General features: G+C 40.0%; 1 protein-coding gene across 4 annotated transcripts in view; it reads left to right on the forward strand.

Moving 5' to 3' along the window:
• Positions 1–23,178, forward strand: part of LOC140463954 (septin-9-like) — a 299,673-nt gene that overhangs the window by 113,934 nt on the left and 162,561 nt on the right. Inside the window, exon 1 of one of the 4 annotated variants that reach the window (XM_072558448.1) lies at positions 19,161–19,431. The exons of the other annotated variants lie outside the window; for them this stretch is intronic. Coding sequence (XP_072414549.1) covers positions 19,377–19,431 — 55 coding nt within the window. The 5' untranslated portion in view covers positions 19,161–19,376. Of the gene's footprint in view, positions 1–19,160; positions 19,432–23,178 lie in introns of those variants that run through there. 4 annotated transcript variants of the gene reach the window in all.

Raw genomic sequence — 23,178 nt, forward strand, 5'->3', positions numbered from 1 at the left:
TATTGAGAGGTGTGCTATCGATATATTGGAAGATAGGAATAATACAGTGTGACGTCCTTATTTGAGTGTGCTCCTATGTTCACAGTTGATAGAATCAACTAATGCAGTGTCTAAAGTAAAACAGAAGAAGTACATACTGTCAATTACCATCAATGAGAAGATGAACTGGACTTGATATATAAATGCTATGGCTACAGAGTGGGACAGAGGCTAGAATATTCTGTCATAAATATCTTACCTGCTAATTCCTCAAAGTTTGTCCACTGTAGGCAAGGCCCAAAGCTAGCGTGATTATGGAATATTCTCTACTTCTGTAGATGAGTGCACTGCACTAATATTCAAGAAATTAAACGTCATCTAAGACAAATCCAGTTACTCCATCAGTGACTCCTTAACACCACTCAGCAGCATTTACAAGTTGCACTGCAGCAACACACTAAGCCTTGTTTGGAAGGTGCTGCCAAATCTACGGCTTCTGCAATCTAGGACAGGACAGGAAATGCATGGAGCACCATCATAAGCAAGTATCGCTCCAACCTGAGCATTATCTTTCTTGGAACTTTATTGCTGTTGTTTCATTGTCACTGGTTCCAAAACATTTAAGGGTGAGTAATTATTAATTATTTTACCAGTAATGCTCACATTAAATAAAGAAACAAGAAACAAAGATAACAAGTAAATTGTTCTCAATTTCATAAGCTTTAAGAAAAAGGTTTAAAGAAATAATCATGAGAACACATGACACTTAAGCAAATCCCAGACATGTAGTGAGAGCTCTGACGATGTCATGGCAATTCAAATAGTATCCATGTCATAATCAAAGAAATGATGAACCATGTAAAGTAATATTTTATTTAAAGGTGAATACCATTGAGAAACTATTGCATTATGTTTATCAGGCTTATTGCCGTTAGATCAAAGGTTTAATTTTTGTCATTTAGGCCAACCTAGAAGGACAATTGCGGATTAACACCCATTAGTAAGGAATGTTTAAAGTTTGTAAAGCATTTACAGATTCCTGCGTTTGGGTCAAAAGTGAGTGCCATGATTTAAAAACTACCTTTCTTACCCTTTAGACTTTTTTTGTAATCTAACTCTGTCTTGCTTCTGTTACATCAAAATATCAGATTCCTCCTTATAACTGTAACTTGCCGTAATGTCGGTAACTTACACAAAACCATGAACCCTGGCAAGTGTTAAGCAAATAATTTGCCATAATTTAATACCCTATGATCATTCATTTCAAGTGCAGCTTTGAGACTTCTATGTTTCCTTCTACCCGAATTAGTACTTCAGGCAAGTGTTTTAAAGCAGTAGTGTTCTCCCTTTATCTTAACCTGACCCTAAGTGAAGGAAGCATCCTGGTTACTGTAATAACTGCTTGTGCAATGGTTACTGGCACTTAAATCCAAACATGAATCATAAACAGCCGGTGAGCTAAGTACTTACTGATTGTATGTCCAGCTGCTCATAATCAACTGGGAACTTCCTTCAAAGTTCAGGAGGCTATGAGAGAGATGCAAATGGGTATTTTAAAATGCGCTGATTTTTAAAATGCTTACTTGGGTTAATATCTGCTTGGAAATGTTGACGATTGAAGTATATCTTGTAATTGAAACTTTGGCGAAGAATTTAATATTGATGAGATGTCGTGGAAAATTTTGCTGCACCCCATCAGTTGATTATATGAGAGTTGAAACCTGGTCTCATCAATGATGGACACAAGATAGAAAAAAAAATTCTGGAAGAGCTTCTTAACTGCGTGTCTTTTATTTATTTTCATTCTCTTTCTTCTGTCATCACTTTGTTTATTTTTACATGCCAAGACATCTTTCGCACATTTTTGCAATTTTCTATAGAGTTTGACTTTGTCTGTTTGTCTCTCTAAGTAGGAGTTCAAGTACAGAGTGGCATAAACCAAAGTGCAATTTCACTGGCTATGAAATCAAACTGAGGGATACGTTCATGGTACAGGTATTGAAGAGTTATTATTCAACTTGTTGGGACAGTTTGTGGAATGTTGTGGATCATAATGCAAATCAGTTGAGATACTGGGAGTCAGGATGGTGAGTGGGATGGAGAGGAACTTAAATGTGGGGTTGTTCCCATGTACCTGCTTACTTTGTCCTTCTAGATGGTAGTGGTTGTGGGTTTGGAAAAGGAGCCTTGCTGAATTTCTGCAGTGCATCTTGTTGGTGGGACATATCCCTACTACTGCATGATATTGAATTTAGCACTAAATCAAGCAGGGATACTTTAACCTCACACTAGGAGTTGACTCCTATCAAACTTACTGAGCCAGAATTGACCTTATTCAATTTTGAATATGACAGAAAATGGCCTCATGAGACTCTCCCAACTACGGAAGAGGAGCAGTTTGATTATCCCACTAGTGAATCAGTGAATAAAGAAGAAGTCATCATTTTTGCCCTGCTGCTTGAGAGCAAATAAAATCCTGGGGAGGTGGTGGTGTAGTCAGGGGCACACTGTGGCACCGTAAGTGACCCAACTGTTTCGCAGGGATGGAAGATGAAAAGAAGACAAATAATGGTAGTGAATTTGTCACCTAAGGAACAGACCATCAAAACTCCGAACATGTGACAATGATAAAAAAAATCAAATCAAATCAAACTTCTGTGACCACAGACATGACTCCTGGATGGTGTGTTGTCTTGCTAGTGCCAAGATCAAGAATCTCACATAGCACATGCAGGACATTCTGCTAGAAGTCGGTGTACAGCTAGAAGTCATAGCCCATTTTGGTACCAATGACCTGAGTAGGATAAGGGATGGGGTCCCGCATAATTGCGGAGCTGGGCAGAACATTAACAAGCCGAACCTGAAATGTAATAATCTCTGGATCCGAGAATCATGTAGAAGTACATACAGAAATAGAAGGATAATGCAGATGAATACATGGCTGAAAAGATTGTGAGAGGGAGGGCTTTAGGTTTCTGGCACTGACACTGTGGAAAAATGGCACCTGTACACAAGGAGAACTGGGAATGACTGACTTGCTGGGTATTTTGATTTTGCTGTTGGGAGGGCTTTAAACTAACTTTGCAGAGGTGAGGAAATGAAGAGAGAACGTGAGACAAGAATATCTGAGCATTCAAAATATTTTTAGAGAAAGACAGCCAGAGTATAGAGAATACTAAGGCAATAAATGAGGTCAGATTAGGGTGAAAGTAATGAAGTCTATATCAGGATTACTGTGAAAGCAAATAATACAGAAAATCAGGTTGGCAAGTTACAGATGCGGATTGTCATGTGTAAATATAATATTGTGATAACAGGGATCTGGCTCAAGTTAAATATTCCTCTGTACAAGATGTTCAGAAAGGTAGAAAAGGAAGAGGAGTGACAGTATTGGTTAAAGAGAATTTTGCAGTGCTGGAGAAAGAGTGTCTTGCAGGGTTCAAAGACTGTATTCCTTAACACTTGCCAAATTAATTCTAAATGGGCAATCATATTGCTTGGTGTAGCATATAGACCACCAACTCGAGGGAAGGATTAGAGGAACAAATCTGCAGGGAAATTACAGAGATGCCAAGATAATAGAGTACTTATAATGGATTACTTAAATTACCCAAACATAAATATCGAAAATTGGTAGTGTAAGGGGTAGCAATGAGCAAGTGTTCCTAGATTGTGTTCAAGAGAATTTCTCACAGCAACATGTATCCAGTCCAGCAAGAAAGTGCAGTGTTGAACTAGATTCTTTAAAGTGAGATGAACCAGGTGCATCAAGTTTCACTGAGAGAACATTTGGGCGAAATGATCTTTGTATTGTAAGATTCAGGATGATGTGTAGCCTGACTGGCATCAATCCAGACTAAACAAAACCAACTGGCAGACAGCTGACTTCACCAGGGCAAGAATGGAGCTGACACAATAGACTGAAAAGAAAGACTGATGGGAAAAACTGACAAATGGGCTATCTTCAAAGAGGAAATGGTTCAAGTACATTCAAATTACATTACCTCAAAAGAGAAACGTAAGACAAACAAATCCAGATGTCTTTGGATAACAAGGGAGACATAAATTAAGATAAAAAAATAAAAAGTGCGCTTATTGACAAGTATCAGGTGGAAAATGCAATTAGAAACCAAAAGGAATGCAGAACATTCAGAAGGCAGATTTAGGGGGGGAAAAGCATATTAAAGAACCAGCGAGGAATTATGAGAAAAGACTAAAGGAGAAGCCAACATTTTAGATAGAAATATAAATAGTAAAATAAATAGTACCTGGAAGAGTAGAGTCAACGGAGTATCAAAAAAAGTATTTATCCAAGGGACAGGGAGCATTCCTGAAGTATTAAATCAATACTTTACATCGCCTGAAGAGGTAGGTGCTATCCAGGTCACTGTGACCGAGGAAGAAACTCTATCAATAAAAGGATTTGAAATGGACAAGGTGTTGGACAGACTGTTGGTACTTAATGTTCACAATGTACTGAGTGGTATGAACTGCATCCAAGAACATTGAAGGAAATGAGAGTGGAACTTGCAAGGGCACAGTCCATAATCTTTCAATCTTCCTGAGACTCAGGAGAGGTACCAGAAAGCTGAAGGATTGAAATAATCTGAGTCTTGTTCACAAATGTTTTATGCAAATGCTAACGTGTTGGAGGCAGGACAGAAGCAGCTTATAAGAATTGTTCCAGGTTGAGAAACTTCTGTTATGGAAATAGGTTGCAAAATTATGACTATCTTCCTTGAAGAAGAAAAGGCTATGAGATGAGATGGAAGTTGACAAAATTTATGAGGAGTCTAGACACAACAGATGAGGAGAAATCTTTCTCACTTGTAAAAGCAAATTGAAAAAGAGGATTTAAAGTGATTTTTTTTAAGAAGAACGTAGCTTTTTGACATGGTGAGTAATTAGGGTGTGAAATGCATTGCTTGGCAATATGGTGAAGGCAGATTCAGTTGAAGCAATCAAGAGGGCATTGCTTCTATTTAAGTAATCACTACGGCATTAGAAAATCACTACGGCATGATATTCACTTGGAAAAGCAGTGCAAACATGATGGGCCAAATGGTTGCCTCCTGCATCATGACACTTGTGTGATTCAGATAACCACTGTCGATTGTAAAAATGCAGGGGGCTCACTACCAGAAGGGAAACCCAGCGTCTATAATATCATACCCATAGCAATGTGATTGGCTCTTAAATGCCTTTTAGGCAATTAGAGATGGGCATGAAAAGCTGACCTTGCCAGTGATGCCCTCATTCCATGGACAAATAAGAAAAGTAACAGCTAGAGAGGCATTGGAACACATGGCAATTCAGTTAGGGTTCATATCGGAGACACTGTGTTGCCTCACAGCTGGAAATCGAGACACAGGAAGCTAGTTTTTGCAATTAAACTTGAGAGAAATGTAAGGCCAAAACCAGTGGAAGGGGAGGGCATGTTTTTAAACGCAAGTTTAATTTGTTCAGTGAACAGCTGTGTGGTCACTTCCTGCATGTTGAAGCAACTTTAATAACTTGTGTCAAGCTTTAATTCACTGAAATGATTTTCAGTCTTCTTACTGAAAGGTTGGAGAAACAAATGGGGAGGATGTAAATCCACTTCTGGTCACGAGCGCCCTATTCTTACACTGCGATTTATACCATTGTACAATTATGCACTGGACCTTAAGAGGACAATTTTAGGAAAGTATTGAGGACAGATCTGAAACATAGAAGCATTGTCCCATTTTATTTTGACAGCTTAATACCTCAGTTATAGTCAGGTCGTGAAATGAACATCAAACAATGATAACCATTTGTAATGACAAGCAGTAAGTAAAGTAATCCTTGACTACAGAAAGATTTATTTTGTCATTTTGCATATTTTAGTAGTGGTGAAAGTCAAAGCAGTGCATCTGGCTTTTCTACTCTGACATTAAGAAATTTGTCTCATGAAGACTGCACTGTCTTATGCTATGACAGGAACAGAATAATTCTAAAGATTAAGATGCTTAGCAGAGATCTAATGGTGTAAACAGTCAAGCAGGAAGAATGTTTTACTGTCCATGAACTGTTTGGCAAAGATGTTATACCTGTGGAAATGCTATTACCAGAAGTATTGAGGCTAAATGAGCTAGGAATTTACACTGGTATATGCAAGATCTCTTTGCAAAAGAGGCAGATGGGCTTTGGGTCCAAATAAAGCTTTTGTAGCACTAACCCGAATACTCAATGCAAGCAACATTTCCTCACAGTAAGTCTTGGTTGGCTACAAGCAACAACTCAACCGAAGGCATCTTAACTGGTGAGATGTAGAGAATTTTAAACACTTCCCCTGATATTAATATTCTGATGCTAACTTTGTCAACTCTGTTTATGATATGTCTGTGTTGTAAACAAAAAACCATATTGGATTGTCCGGGTTTCATGTCTAGTGACATGTCATTGCATGTCCTGGCTTGTATTAATCCTTTGAATGTAAATTCATGATGTGGGTAGAACTTTTGCATGGCTGCAATGTTTAAAAAGGCCTGTAGAAAACTCTATCAGTTAGACACACTCCCTTAATGAAAAAAAATTCCACAGCATCATCGATATGTAAAGATACAATAACTTTTTGTGTTTTTTTTTATTAAACTGTAGGCGACACGACTAAAATCATATTTGTTACCAATCTCTAGATGCACTGAGTGTGATGGTGGGCTTTCTGTAAACAACTGCAATGCTTGTTCTGCTGGAGCTCCCACTATAAGTGCTATGCAGAGAATTCCAGGCTTTTGACTAAGTGACAATGAAAGAAACAACACAATCTATTCAGTTAAGATGGCAAGACTTAAAGACCAAGTTAACACTGATGATACTCCCATGTCATAGCTGTTCTTGCCCCTTTTAGAGGTCATATATGGTCAGGTGGTGCTAAAAGTAAATGTAGTAAGTTGCTATTATATACCCTGTACACGACACATAGTAGACACAACACAGTAAAGGTAGACGGTAGATTTTCAGTTCTCTGAAGGCAGACCTGACCCACAGGACCAGGCTGACTACCACAGGTTGGGTCCTCAATCCTACTTTCAACAGAACCAGGGCAAACCCTTGCTGTTGGCAGAAACCTGATCCACACTAGCTGCCAAGCCACCTCAGACAACCACTCTCCCAATAAGTCTGAATGTTATTGTCCAGATGAATGGATGCAAAGCTCCAATTCCCATTCCAATTGTGGGCAGCACGGTGGCACAGTGGTTAGCACTGCTGCCTCACAGCACCAGAAACCCGGGTTCAATTCCCGTCTCAGGCGACTGACTGTGTGGAGTTTGCACGTTCTCCCCGTGTCTGTGTGGGTTTCCTCCGGGTGCTCCGGTTTCCTCCCATAGTCCAAAGATGTGCAGGTCAGGTGAATTGGCCATGCTAAATTTTCCCGTAGTGTTAGGTAAGGGGTAAATGTAGGGGTATGGGTGGGTTGCGCTTCGGCGGGTCGGTGTGGACTTGTTGGGCCAAAGGGCCTATTTCCACACTGTAATCTAATCTAATCTAAAACATGGCTACCCAGGAATCTCTCCTGCTCTTACTGCATGTAATTGGTAGGTGCTGGAAGGATTTTCAGGTTGATGCTCAGTCCATTTGGCTATGTTATGAACACATGCTCCTTGGCAACCAAATCCTGGAGGACCTTAAACTAGAGCTGCTGGCTTAGAGGCAGGGACGATATCCATTCTGCACATGACCTGGAGGGTGGATTCCAAGTATAGCAGTGAGTGTCAACAAAGCAGTCTGTCTTGTCCTGGATGTTGTTGAGCATTCCATCTAACTCTTAGATGGAACTCTTAATTAACTCTCATTTTGTTTCTTAAATGATGGAAAGGATTTGAGAGGCTGTGAGGTGCACCATTTGAGGCACTGGGCCTGTTCTTGTGCTCAAAATGCCATGTTTCTGGGGTTAATGGAGGTCCCAGGGTAATGATGTGGGATACTTGGTCCGTTGTTTTTACAAATTAACTCTTAATTATTTACATAAAGAACACAAATCTGTATAGGTATCTTCTGGAGATTTGTAAGTAACTTCAATTTGTTTAGTCCAAAATTTAAACCCAGTTTGAGTACATGTAGAAAACCACAGCTTGTGGCTAAGAGGTGATGCAGGGTCAACATCTATGATGTGGTGAAGCCATCACGAGAAGGACTGGTTCATTAAAACAACCTAAATTTCAAAGTTATTCTAGTTGCAAGATGATTTGCACCATCACATTGTGCTACAGGTAAGACTGTAATGTTCTTCTTTCAGATGAAGAGACAGCTTGCTCTGTGTGACTGCATTAGACAATATAATAGAAATGATTTTGAAGTGACTGAGAACGTGCTAGCATGAAAAGATCTTCCAAAGAAACACAGCAGCATATCTCTTTACCAAGTAAATGAACAAAATACATAAGTGTTGCCTTTCAGTTGTCTTGTATCTTGACTTTCAGATGAGTAAAGTCTCTGGAGAAAACCTTACATTTCTTACACAGTTTTACCTTAATATCTGCACTCTATAATTAAAATCTGCAACCATTTTCTTGTGTTCAACTATACAGAATCACAGAAGACCCACCTCCCTCATCCCTGTAACCCTGCATTTCCCATGGCCAATACACCTAACTTGCACATCTTTGGACTGTGGGAGGAAACTGGAGCACCTGGACAAAGCCCACCCAAACGTGGGGAGAATCTGCAAATTCCACACGGTCACCAAAGGCTGGAACTGAGCTTGGCTGTCTGGTGCTGTAAGCCAACAGTGCAAACCACTGAGTCAGTGTGCCACCCCCAAATTATAAAGAGATAACTGGTGATGGTTTAACCTGAGGATCAACACACCTCAGACAGGGACAAGGTAAAAGAATTGGTGACCTCAGCTGGTATGTGCATTGAACCCACACTGTTGACATCATTATATGTTGAAAACCAGCTATCCAGACAATTGAGCTAACTGGCCCCAGTTAATGCACTGATCATATAAACAACAGCTGAAAATAAAAAGAAAATTCAGTTAGTCACACTTCGATAGGGACACAGGTTGGACACTATCCTTTTATGAGTTCCTTTTATTAAACTAGCATCTTCAATACTTATCATAAAAAAAAATTGATGGATAGAAGGCGGAAGCATATCTGGGGAGCAGAGTCTAAGGGCTTTTGCCCAAAATGTTGATTTTCCTGCTCCTTGGATGCTGCCTGACCTGCTGTGCTTTTCCAGCACCACTCTGATCTAGAATCTGATCTCCAGCATCTGCAGTACCCACTTTCACCTTGGGAGCAGAGCCTAGTTTTTTTAAACAACTTGAGTGAACTTGGAAGGTAAAGCTATACGTGATGAAGTTGAGAGTGTGATGGAAGTGAGAGTTGTGCCAAAGATCCCTTTCTGTTTCAGGATCAATGTTAATCTCCCTTACTTTCTTGCCTTACTCTGTTTATCCCTGGCTGCATTTGACCCACACGATCACATTTGAACACACTATCACTGAAAATTGCATTAGCTGATGTAGTGTGGCCAGTCCATAATTTTTTCAACCTTTGTCTAGTGTGTGGGAATATTTTTGGCCCACCTAATGAATATGGTTAAAGGTAGAGCACTGTCTATGATTAAACTAGTGAAATAAATGTGTAGTTTTTTTTAGATCTTCTTTAATTGTCCATTCTGTACTAACTTTAAAAAAGATTATTTTCAATGATTGCAATTTATTTTTAACGTTTGCGCAATTGCTGGAACTATCTTGTATATGATGTCTCATTCTTTCCAGCAATAAAACTGCCAGAGGTCCAGAATTGTTTGAACACATTAACACTATTTTAAGAAGCACTGGCCCAGATTTTCTGATGGGCGGGTAATCATCGTTCCAACATAAATGAGAATTGCACAGAGGGACTGTATGGAATTCCCATCATAGCACACTGAAGGAGTTGCTTGGGAAATTGAAAATTTCACCAAGCAATTCCCCAGTTCTTGGACCCCTCTGAAAGTCTCCATGTAAATCAGAGAATTTATAGTTTTCTGCTGAAGTAAACAGTTACTCAGAAAAAAAGCTTATCCTATTATATACATTGTCAAACTCCTGAGTAATTATTTGGTTGACCCGTCCCAACTTACTTCCCACACACCCAACCAAGCCTGTCCCAGACTGCTTACAGCCTTCAGATCCTCATTCCCCACTCCCCACCACCACCTCCACCCCTCACCCTGAGACCCAACACTGGACCTAGCCTACAATCTTCACTTACTTGGGCACTCTTGTATCCTGATACTCACTCACTGGGTACCCTATCCCTCCCTATCTGCTACCCTATTTACTTAGCCCCTTACCCTCACAGCATGCTAACCTCACACTTATCTCATGTATTTTACTATTTGACAACAGTTACAAAAGTGGCTGTCTGTGATCTGCAATTTTTACATTTCTGAAGACAGCAATTAAATACCCTGAAAAATAGGTTGTAATTTGATTTCTCCTGACTGCTCTTCACTGTGAGGTACCTATCAGAATAGAAGTGCAGCTCTGCAATTCACTGTAAATTCACAAATTTTGTATCATGGAACAGCTCACGGAATATTTCTAAAATGTCAACATTTCCAACATCCTTGGGGTTTATTGCCATTTATTTAATTTGTTCTCTGTAATCTATTCCTGTAAAATAATCTGCAGAGAAGAAATATTGCCTAGAAGCTTGAGAACAAAATTAAGAGCTCTTTACCAAAATGTGTGACAAAAAGATTATTTGAAGGCACAAAGAGATAAATGGCCATGAACAATTTGCCAAATACAGAAACATGGCTGCAGGGTGACCAAGACTTAGAATTAAATGTTCAAGATATTCAGCTTTTGGGAAACATGGCAAAAAGGAAAAGGAGGTAATGTGGCACTGCTTATAAGTGATGGATCAGTACATTCGTAAGGAAGGATCTCCGATCAGAAGAACCAAACATAGAATCTGTCTGGGAGGGAGAAAGCTGGGAACTCCAGATCTCCATCACATCTGTTCTGGAGCAACTCTTTACTGGGGTTTCCTCCAACATCTCCTTTTCCCTCACCTAAGGAATCCCCTCACTGTGGGTGACATCAGACCTCAGTTACATTTAATTTTTTTGTACGTGTCTGGCATTGCCCTTTTCCCTCCTTGCCAGAACAATGATGGGGTTCCCCTTTTTCTCACTTTTGACCCCACCAGTCTCTGCATTCAGAGGATCATCCTCTACCATAAAAGCCTCATCCAGCAGAATGCTATCACTAAATATATCTTCATCCTCCACAAAAATATGAATTGACAGTGAAGTCTGTCATATCTTGCTGCTAATGCATAAAATAATCTGATCGAAACATCAGTTCTCAGAATATTCAAAAGCTACTGACATTTGCAAAAATTGGCCAGATTTTCCAAGGAATGGCAATCTTAAACAGATTTTACACACATCTGTTTTTACACAATGAAACATTCTGGTAGGAGAATTTTTTTTTAAAAATGCTTCACAAAACCACAATTTGATCACTTAAGAGTGAGCATCAGGAGCATTTTCCCTCAGAAAATGTAGTAGATACCAATTTTCTTTGAGAAATGGGTATTAGTTCAGTTGAATTTAAATTTCCAAACATGAAATTGATGGATTAGGTTTTTGTTGAGTATGGGCAAGAGATTTTCACTGAGGTTAGAGCAGACATCAGCAACAATCTAACAGGATAATGGAACAAAATCAAGCAATTCCTCCTCTTATACTTTATAGCCTGGCCTACTCCTCACTGTTAATTAGAAGATGCAATCCCTCCTGCGCCAAGATATAGTCCATCCATCATCAAACTTGAGAGTGCTTATATCTGTAGGCTAAATCCTAGCTAGAAATTATTTTTGCCCATGGAGATGCACATTAGGTATTTCAGAATGGATCACAAACTAACAACAACCCCATCTTAAGTTCACACAAAAGGAAGCAAACGAGTACAATAATTTAACGCAAAGAATTTTGATCTAACCAAGTCTCAGGAAAGAATGTCAAATTATCTTGGTCCCAGTCTGATACATTTCTAATAAACATGCCCAATTCCTATGTATAATACAAAATTTGGGGCAGATTCATCTCAATTTCTACTACCAATTAAATTGCATTTACAGTATTGGCAATCTCATTCAGAAACTGACACTGGACAGTGTCAGAGTGAATTGGGAACTGTTAATTTGAAGGATAAGATGTTTTAGCGAGTTTTGAGAAGATTTCTAGCTCAAGTTGAGGTTTTGGATGTAGGTTTGCTCGCTGAGCTGAAAGCTTAATTTCCAGATGTTTCATTACCTTACTAGGTAACATCTTCAGTGGACCTCACGCGAAGCAATGCTGAAAATTCCTGCTTTCTATTTATACGTTTGGGTTTCTCTGGGTTGGTGGTGTCATTTCCTGTGGTGGTATTATTTCCTGTGAAGAAGTCACTTCTTCCTTTTCTGATTGGGATGGGGGAGGGGAGAGATGGAGTCTAACTCGATGTGTTTGTTGATAGAGTTCCGGTAAGATGTTTTGTTTATTGCAGAATAAAAAAGCCTAACTCTCCTTCCTGACAGAAGCAATACCTGTCTGCAATATGCCTAATTGTGACAATGGTTGCGAGTAGTGTGGAAATATTTCATTACCTATTTAAAACAATACAATAATAATTTATTAGCATTGTGGGATCATGCAGCAGGGCAATATCAAACAAATTTAGGTAGGACATAAAATTACATTCTTAATCTTGTTAAAATTGTGAAAGAGGAACAATTAACTGAGAAATAGTTGTGTTCGTATGCTGCAAGGCTAGGTTCGTCTCTTGATAGTAAAGTAGAAAGGAATTATAAAAGGTTGGAAGTGCAGTAATGTTTAATTATCAGACATTGTGCAATTTAATATTCTGGAGATTGCACTTCATCAACCTTTTATTATAATAAGCAGCATTTATTGCTTTTAGCTAAGGAGATAAAGTTCTATATGTTGACCAATGAAGTATATGAATAATGTTAAATCGGAAGGTATTTAGAGTCATAGAGTCATAGAGATGTACAGCATGGAAGCAGACCCTTCGGTTCAATCCGTCCATGCCGACCAGATATCCCAACCCAATCTAGTCCCACCTGCCAGCATCTGGCCCATATCTCTCCAAACCTTTCCTATTCATATACCCATCTAAATGCCTCTTAAATGTTGCACTTGTACCAGCCTCCACCACACCCCCTGGCAGCTCATTCCATACACATACCACCCTCTGTGAAGAAGTTGCCCCGTAGGTCTCTTTTATATCTTTCCCCTCTCACCCTAAACCTAGTTCTGGACTCACTGACCCCAGGGAAAAGACTTTGTCTATTTATCCTATCCATGCCCCTCATAATTTTTTAAACCTCTATACGGTCACCCCTCAGCCTCTGACGCTCCAGGGAAAACAGCCCCAGCCGTTTCAGCCTCTCCCTCCAACCCTGGTATCATTCTTCTACATCTTTTCTGAACCCTTTCAAGTTTCACAACATCTTTCCGATAGGAAGGAGACCAGAATTGCACACAATATTCCAACAGTGGCCTAACCAATGTCCTGTACAGCCGCAACATGACCTTCCAACCCCTGTACTCAATACTCTGACCAATAAAGGAAAGCATACCAAGCGCCGCCTTCACCATCCTATCTATCTGCGACTCCACTTTCAAGGAGCTATGAACCTGCACTCCAAGGTCTCCTTGTTCAGCAACACTCCATAGGACCTTCCCATTAAGTGTATATGTCCTGCTAAGATTTGCTTTCCCAAAATGCAGCACCTTGTATTTACCTGAATTAAACTCCATCTGCCACTTCTCAGCCCATTGGCCCATCCGGTCCAGATCCTGTTGTAATCGGAGGTAACCCTTTTCGCTGTCCACTACACCTCTAATTTTGGTGTCATCTGCAAACTTACTAACTGTACCTCTTATGCTTGCATCCAAATCATTGATGTAAATGATAAAAAGTAGAGGACCCAGCACCGATCCTTGTGGCACTCCACTGGTCACAGGCTTCCAGTCTGAAAAACAACCCTCCAACACCACCCTCTGTCTTCTACCTTTGAGTTAGTTCTGTATCCAAATGGCGAGTTCTCCCTGTATTCCATGAGATCTAACCTTGCTCATCAGTCTTGCAACCTTGTCGAACGCCTTACTGAAGTCCATATAGATCACATCTACCACTCTGCCTTCATCAATCCTCTTTGTTACTTCCTCAACAAACTCCATCAAGTTTGTGAGACATGATTTCCCACGCACAAAGCCATGTTGACTATCCCTAATCACTCCTTGCCTTTCCAAATACATGTGCATCCTGTCCCTCAGAATTCCCTCCAACAACTTGCACACCACTGACGTTGGGCTCACTGGTCTGTAGTTCCCTGGCTTGTCCTTACCACCGTTCTTAAACAGTGGCACCACGTTAGCCAACCTCCAGTCTTCCGGCACATTACCTGTGACTATCAATGATACAGATATCTCAGCAAGAGGCCCAGCAATCACTTCTCTGGCTTCTCACAGAGTTCTGGGGTACACCTGATCAGGTCCTGGGGATTTATCCACTTTTATGTGTTTCAAGACATCCAGCACTTCCTCCTCTGTAATATGGACAGTTTTTCAAGATGTCACCATCTATTTCCCTATAGTCTACATCTTCCATATCCTGGTAAATACTGATGCAAAATACTCATTTAGTATCTCCTCTATTTTCTGGGGCTCCACACAAAGGCTGCCTTGCTGATTTTTGAGGGGCCCTATTCTCTCCCTAGTTACCCTTTAGTCCTTAATGTATTTGTAAAATTTCTTTGGATTCTACTGAATTCTATTTGCCAAATCTATCTCATGACCCCTTTTTGCCCTCTTGATATCCCTCTTAAGGATACTCCTACTTCCTTTATACTCTTCTAAGGATTCACTCGATCTATCCTGTCTATACCTTACATATGTTTCCTTCTTTTTCTTAACCAAACCCTCAATTTCTTTAATTATCCAGCATTCCCTATACCTACCAGCCTTTCCTTTCATCCTGACAGGAATATACTTTCTCTGGATCCTCGTTGTCTCATTTCTGAAGGCTTCTCATTTTCCAGTCATCCCTTTACCTATAAACATCTGCCCCCAATCAGCTTTTGAAAGTTCTTGCTTAATACCATCAAAATTGGTCTTTCTCCAATTTAGATCTTCAACTTTTAGATCTGGTCTATCCTTTTCCATCACTATTTTAAATCGAATAGAATCATGGTCGCTGACCCCAAAGTGCTCCCCCACTGACACCTCAGTCACCTGCCCTGCCTTATTTCCCAAGAGTAAGTCAAGTTTTGCTCTTTCTCTAGTAGGTACATCCACATATTGAATCAGAAAATTGTCTTGTACACATGTAACAAATTTCTCTCCATTTAAACCATGAACACTATGGCAGTCCCAGTCGATGTTTGGAAAATTAAAATTCCTGACCATAACCACCCTATCTTTCTTACAGATAGCTGAGATCTCCTTGCAAATTTGTTTCTCAATTTCCCTCTGACAGTTGGGGGGTCTATAACACAATCCCGATAAAGTTATCATCCCTTTCTTATTTTTCAGTTACGCCCAAATAACTTCCCTGGATGTATTTGCGGGAATATCCTCCCTCAGCACAGCTGTAATGCTATCCCTTATCAAAAATGTCATCCCCCTTCCTCTCTTGCCTCCCTTTCTATCCTTCCTGTAGCATTTGTATCCTGGAACATTAAGCTGCCAGTTCTGCTCATCCCTGAGCCATGTTTCTGTAATTGTTATGATATCCCAGTCCCGTGTTCCTAACCATGCCCTGAGTTCATCTTCCTTCCCTGTTATTGAAATAAATGCAGTTTAATTTATTAGTCCTACTTTGCCCCTGCCTGCCCTGACTGTTTGACTCACTTCTGTTCTCAACGGTACCAGTCTCATATTGATCTCTTTCCTCACTACCTCCCTGGGTCCCAACCCCCACCTTACTAGTTTAAATCCTCCTGAGCAGCTCTAGCAAATCTCCCTGCCAGTATATTAGTCCCCTTTTCAATTTAGGTGCAATCCGTCCTTCTTGTACAGATCACTTCTACCCCAAAAGAAATTCCAATGATCCAAAAATGTGAATCCTTCTCCCATACACCAGCTCCTCAGCCATGCATTCATCTGCTCTATCCTCCTATTCCTGCACTCACTAGCTCGTAGCATCAGGAATAATCCAGATATTACTACTCTCGAGGACCTCCTTTTTAAATTTCTGCCTAACTCTCTATAATCTCCTTTCAGAACCTCAACCTTTTCCCTCCCTATGTCATTGGTTCCAATGTGGTAAATGGCCTCAGTCAAGGGGCTTGTTCATGGTCAGTCAGATCTTTGGTCCTACCAGAGCCCTGGAATCCATATCTTTGCCGTTTGTATCGTAGTCAGACGTGTATGTCAAAGGGAAGAAGTCCAAGATTACAGACAGGTCTGGCAGGGGGCTGAGAAGTGGAGGGTTTGGGCTGGTTTTAGCTGTGATAGGAGTAAGATGGAAGTGGATAGAAGAGCTAATAGTGGACATGCACAAGTAGGAGGTGGTGGTGAGGTATCTCTAATGACTGAGTAGAAAATGCAGAGCGCAGGTAGTGTTCATAGTTTTGGAGGTTGAGATTGCTGAGAGCTGTTAAGTAGCCATGATGCATATAATACTGAGAGTTGTAGTCCACGAGTCTTGGTGAATTGTGTATGAAGTAGCAGAGTTAGAGTAATAGTGCCCCTGTAAGGGTGAGATCACAGAGAGAAGATGGTGGCACTTATCCTTGCAGAGTGCTAAAGGTAACTTCCTTTCTTCAATGCCAGAAGTTCTGCTTCAAATGGGATACTGCACTGACCAAGATTGTAGTTTGGGTCCAGGCTGGTTTGGACTGCTCGTATGGCCTTTTGTGGCAGTCAGTTGGATAAAGGAGCACTTTTCTCTCCACACAGCCCACCAGCTTCCATGTACCTGTCAGCAAAATGGAGAGAGGGTTTTCCTTTCCCCTGGGCTAAATGTAGAGGCTCATGCAGTAATGTGAAGGCCAGCTCTGGGCTTGCAGCATCTGAAGTTGTGCAGCTGGGCTGTAAACATTATGCCAGTGGTGTGAGTGCAGGAAAACCCCTACAGTGGCAACACTTCTGCCACTCTGGCTACATAACTCCCTCAGAAGGCATGCACAAGCTCAGTTGCATCAATCATGAAGAGTGAAGTCGACATTTGAAGAGTTGCTCCATTGTGAACTGGAGTCTCACTCGATAAAAGGGAAATTTTGGCCCATTGAGTAGTACACGTTGCTGGTTTGTTCCCATCAAATTATTTTATTCTTGCTTTACCCCTGTGATCTCACCTTCTCGGGAAACACATTCTAGCCTCAGTCGAGACACCCAAATCTGAACCAACACTCATATATTGGGGCAACAATTAGAGTCTGCAAATTGGCTGCTGTTTTTCCCAACACTCCAAAAGTATTAGTAAATGTGAAGCATCTTTTTGAAATGTCCTGAGGTTGTGAAAAGCTTGATGTTCTTTTTGGGTTTTTTTCACTCTTTCCTAAAATACAACCTTTAATGGATCCAATTAGTCCCACCATATTCCACACTCTGAAATTGTCCTTTAACAACCAAGTTTTTCCCAACAGCTTAAAGTAAAAGGCAACCAACTTTAAAGATAAAGGTACAAAATGAAAAGAATGCACAACAAAAATAAATAAATATGAAAACTTCAGTGCCAATTTCAAGTGCAACCTTCTTTGGGCGGCACGGTGGCACAGTGGTTAGCACTGCTGCCTCACAGCACCAGAGACCTGGGTTCAATTCCTGCCTCAGGCGACTGACTGTGTGGAGTTTGCACATTCTCCCCGTGTCTGCGTGGGTTTCCTCCCACACTCCAAAGATGTGCAGGTCAGGTGAATTGGCCATGCTAAATTGCCCGTAGTGTTAGGTAAGGGGGTAGATGTAGGGGTATGGGTGGGTTGCGGGGCGGTGTGGACTTGTTGGGCCGAAGGGCCTGTTTCCACACTGTAAGTAATCTAATCTAATCTAATCTAATCTAAAAGGTACTTTGGCTGAAAGACACTTATCCAACTTTGGATATACCTTTAACGGCTGCATAATATTTACACAAAATTAAGTCGGAGTCCTCAGGAAAGAGGTGCTTGGCATGGCTTGCTATGTTTTCCATGCCTCTTGCCAGATGTCTTTTGCTTTTTTGTTTTGATCATCAAAATGAGCTCTTATCAGTCCAAAAGGCATGATGTTATTGGTTTCGGCATTATGACTAGTTGTATGTAGCAGACCAGAACAATAGGAATTATTTCTCAAGAAGACCATATCCACAAATCATTATACTATATTTCTGTTGAAACTGATTCTTAAATAACATTAAAAGCTGAAAAATATGCAGATTTATATTTATAAAGGTAGTTTTTGAATTAACTTGTGATTCCTAGTTGAATTATGTGAATTAATAGGATTGGCAATAGCATTAACATTTCAGATACGAGCAAGCTATTATTAAATTAATACGATTAAACTGTAGCATGCACTATAATCAGCCTATTGTATGTTATGCAAATTTGCATAATTGTTTGTGGCATGTGTTCAATTCGTGGGAAAGGCTGCTCCATGAGTTTATAAATTTGGTTCAATTCAAACTTCATTCTAGCAATGCAGTTTTATAAAGCAGACGGGAACAAAAATCTATCTTTTAACTGATGGTTAAACATCTGATGGAACAGATGCGGTCTTGTTTGTCATTGATGAAGGTAATGATTTGAGGCCAATAGGATATGACTAATTAGGATAAATATAAATTGCAGCTTTAACTACGAGGTCAGAATGTTTTGCAGCCTGGTGATGGCTGTAATAATGTTCAGGTATAGTTCAGGATAATTTAAATAGTAAGAAAAATGTTCAACAATTCGAAATTGTAGAACTACACAACTGCGCTACGAGGGAAACATTCTTAAAGGTCTAACTTCTGCTCGGCAGTTTTAAATGAGACTTGGAAACTCATTTCAAACATTTGTAGCATACAAGAATCATTTTGTTCCGCTGCCGCTAAACAGTGCTGCCCCCAAGCTGCTATTGATGCTTTCCGCTTCAGTGAATGTACCACAATTCACAGCCTTTTGATAGGCGTCTCCGTTAGCCAGTTAAATTCCTGACCAGCTTTCTGCTTGCATCTGCGAGAAGGGTGGGTCCCATCCATTCATCCTGCATGCTTTTTGCGTAGTTCAGTGCAGTCAACCCCCACTAAAGTCAAAAAAAGTTATTTTAGTAAGTACTGAAGACAAAACATTATCTCAGCTCAAAAGAAAAAGGCTGCTGGGATTGTATTGCAATTTGTTTTTTGGGATCTGTATCTGGAGTGAGACTGAATCAGGGTCGGAAAGTATTTTGGGAAGATGTCTGACATATCAGTTAATGACCAGTTGGAGGGAATTATATCAGATTTTGAAGGTTTGTGACTCTATTCTAATTGATACCTGTGTTACCTTGTGCTTTATACGTTGGCCATACGGAAAGCAGACGTGATTTGCAAGGCAGTAAAAGGCATGTAATGTCTTTGTGCTTTGTTTAACTCATGTAAATATAATTGTTGACAGTGACAATTTGTGGCTTGTTTACTTCTAAGTAGAACAACGATCGGAATTTAAACAGAAAATGACATTTCTTTTTGTTTGCAACGTTAAATACGGTTGTTAAGTGTAGATCTCTTATTTAAACTAAGAACGCAAAGTCTGTTTCGAACTGGAGGCTCAGTTTGAGGTCTCTGCGAAATGCATTAAATGGGGAGGCGAATACTATTTAATCCTCTGCAGGAACATTCTTGCCTGTCATTCCTTAGTATTCTGTTCTTGCTCTGACGTTTTCGTCCAAACACCAACTTTCCCGCAGGATACTAAGTTAACACATCATTGTTGTATGTGGCCCTTTAGTTCCTTTCCTTTTACAATATACACAGCAAAACTAATTGAAAGCGCAAGATTTGAGGGAGGTTATCCGATTCTGAAAGGGCTGCACTTCCCTCGGCAAATAAGGGTAGGGAATCCTCCAGGCCAATACATTTCAAAGCTGGTTTATTTAACTAAACTTGAAAGCAGCCGAACTTTGTTAAATGATATTACCATTTTACAAGTCCTTGTGATCGTGTAATCCAGAGTAAATGCTTCAAGGGATCAGCACTGGATGGGAACATGATAAAACATTAGACTAAGTAGAGATGGGTGAGCTATATCTGCGTTGTTAATGGATTGTGCTCCGTTAGCATATTAATTCTGTTGCAGGAGACATACAAACTAGACTTCTAAGGTACTTTAAACGATCATACGTCATCATTGACCTTTTGAGTATACACTGGCGAAGCACTGATACAGTAAAACAGCAGGAAATTACAAAGCCAGGGATACAGAGGCTGAAGGCTGAATCTGTACTTTATACTTGAACAAAAGAAACAATTGAAATAAGTTACTGTGTTTTCACTTGATGGCCTTGACATGATCGAAGGCAACGTGTTTGGCTGTATGCCTTCAAAATGAAACTTGTCAATTGCCACTTAGCAACTTGAGTGATTAGATAATATTGTCTCAAAACTAAGTCTATGTGCGTATATGTATACAATTGTATGTTCTTCATTGTTAATTGTAACAATATAATTAACTTTTAAATTGCTATGTATGGCATCAGGCTGGTGCACTCCTGGTTTAATATTTCAACTTTTGGCCAGCATTTTGCATTATCTTCTTAATAACATGTTGATCTTGATTACACTGTCCAGTCATGGTGTGTGACTGAATCTGTCACTGACTGAGCTGAGCAGCTTCCAAATCTATAGAGAGTCCCCAAATGTTGTACTTGACTTAGTTTGTTCTTCCATGCTACATAGGCACACTATCAGTTACCTGGCTCTCCAATCTATCTATCTTAATGTTTGGGTGATCTGGGCCGCTCTAAAGAACAGCTGAGTGGGTCTGACCTCATTTGTGAGAATATTTGGTGAGATCGACTAATTTGGAGAACAGGCAACTTGTTTGGCCTACCATTTGAAGAATTGGAGTTGAGCTGAAATTTTATGGAGATGTAGGTTAAAAACTTACTCAATCACTGGAGTATAACATCAGGGTTTGTAGGGGTCAGAATTTTGATATAGACCATCCAGTGTTCCATCAAAACTGGTGTACTGCATGTTGGGGAAGGATAGTTGTTGCCTTCACCTGTTGAGGTTATATGTGACTCTTGTTGCACATGGATGCAACTGCACCTGAAATATCGAGCCATTCCATTTATCAAGAAACTACTTAGTTCGTAAGGACATCACATTCCCAGAGCAACTGGAGATGAAAATAAATGCCAGCCATGTTAGTAACACCCAAAAATCAAACATTATCCATACTCAATTTTTTTAAATTGTGAAGGCATAGCTTGCTAGGCCAGCATTTATTGCTCCTCCCTAATTGCCCAGAGGGCAGTTGAGAATTAACCATGTTGCTGTGGGTGTGGAATCGCATGCAGACCAAACCAGGGAGTGATAGGTGGTTCCTTCCCTAGCTTATTAGTGAACTAGATGGGTTTTTCCAACAATCTGCAATGGGTTGTTTCATGATCATCGTTAGATTCTTGATTCCAATTTTTTAATTGAATTTAAATTCCACCATTTACCATGGATGGGATTTGAACCTAGGTTCCTCGAACATCACCTGGGTCTCTGGGTTAACAGTCCAGCCTACCACTAGGCAGTCGCTTCCCCTAAAGTTAATAAAGCCAGTTTACTCATACTATCAGAGATGGATTTTGTTGACTTTTTTTTAATATGGTGGTGGTCAGAATCATGTCATCTCACTAAAGCTGGTAAAAGTATTTAAATGCCCATAAATGCACATGTTACAATTCCAATGAGGCAGGAGACCCTGTTTCTCCCCTTCTATGTTGTGGTTTTGTGCTCTTATTAGTAATCAGAATTAAAATTTCATTAACAAGGCATTAACTTTGCAACCTAAAAATCTAGTGAGATTCTAACTAGCTGCTGAATACACTATGGAAACAGTCTAGACTTTTGCCCACTACTTCCATGTCGGTTTCTCAATCTCAGGTTGTTGAATTCATTTGAAGAGTCAAATGAAAGGTAAACTAGTTTATTTCTGCTGCCTCCCTTTCTGTCTCCTCCCCTGTAAAAACAAAAAGTGCTCCACCCCTGTACATCAAGAACTAATTACCAAAACATTGAAAGCCCTGACAACACATCTGAGGCACTTTCATGACCTCACAATATGGAGCTATAGATGCAGCTTCTATTATCATGAAGGCTAAATGTAATTGCGCCAGACATAGTCAAAGCTTCTCACAGTCAATTTGAACTTTAGCCATAAGTAATTATACTGTCAGCCCACCCCCTACACAATAAATAAAGGAGCCCTCTCAAATCTGTAATAATTACAGGCTATCCATTCATACAAATATTCAACTCCTTACTCCTAACCTTTATTTCCTTTTGAAGCTCTGCAAATGTGCCACCATGGGGAATTGCAGAAAGCTGATTCTGCTAATTCAAAAAGCACCATGCAGGATAATTTCACATGTTGAAACTGAGTTTAAATTTAATTTAAAGTCACTGAACAAAGATGGAAGTAACCACCAAGGGCTTTGTAGGGAAGATTGTGCCATAGTGCAAAAGCATATGGACAATGATCAGAAGGAAAACTGAAGATTTTTTAAAAATTTGAAACTGTTGGGTAATTTTGAAGAGAGTTTCCAGATATAGAACACAATAGGTGAAAATGTCAAATTCAAAACCTTTTCATTAAAAGCCATGAATGCAATGAGTCGAGAGTGTGATGCTGGAAAAGCACAGCAGCTCAAGCAGCATCTGTGGAGCAGGAAAATCTACATTTCAGGCATAAGCCCTTCATCAGGGATAAGACTTGTGGGCTGGGGGGCTTTCTCCTACATGAATGCAATGAGCCATGTACATGTTTTGATGTAACACTACGTAGTTCAATTCATGACATTACAGGTTTCAAGTTCTATTTAGATTATTCCAATGGCATTTGAATAGAGCACAGCTGTCCATGCCTCATTGACCATTTGGGCACATGTTTTAGATGCTGGGAGTTGCAAATGTCAAAGGAGATATTCTTGGAGTTGGCCTGCTAGCAATTTTGATGCTTAATCCCTGCAAATATTTTACACCTGACTGTTAGTTTGTTGGCT

The sequence above is a fragment of the Chiloscyllium punctatum genome, chromosome 39 (genome assembly GCF_047496795.1).
Source record: "Chiloscyllium punctatum isolate Juve2018m chromosome 39, sChiPun1.3, whole genome shotgun sequence".
In the NCBI taxonomy this organism is placed as follows: Eukaryota; Metazoa; Chordata; class Chondrichthyes; order Orectolobiformes; family Hemiscylliidae; genus Chiloscyllium; species Chiloscyllium punctatum.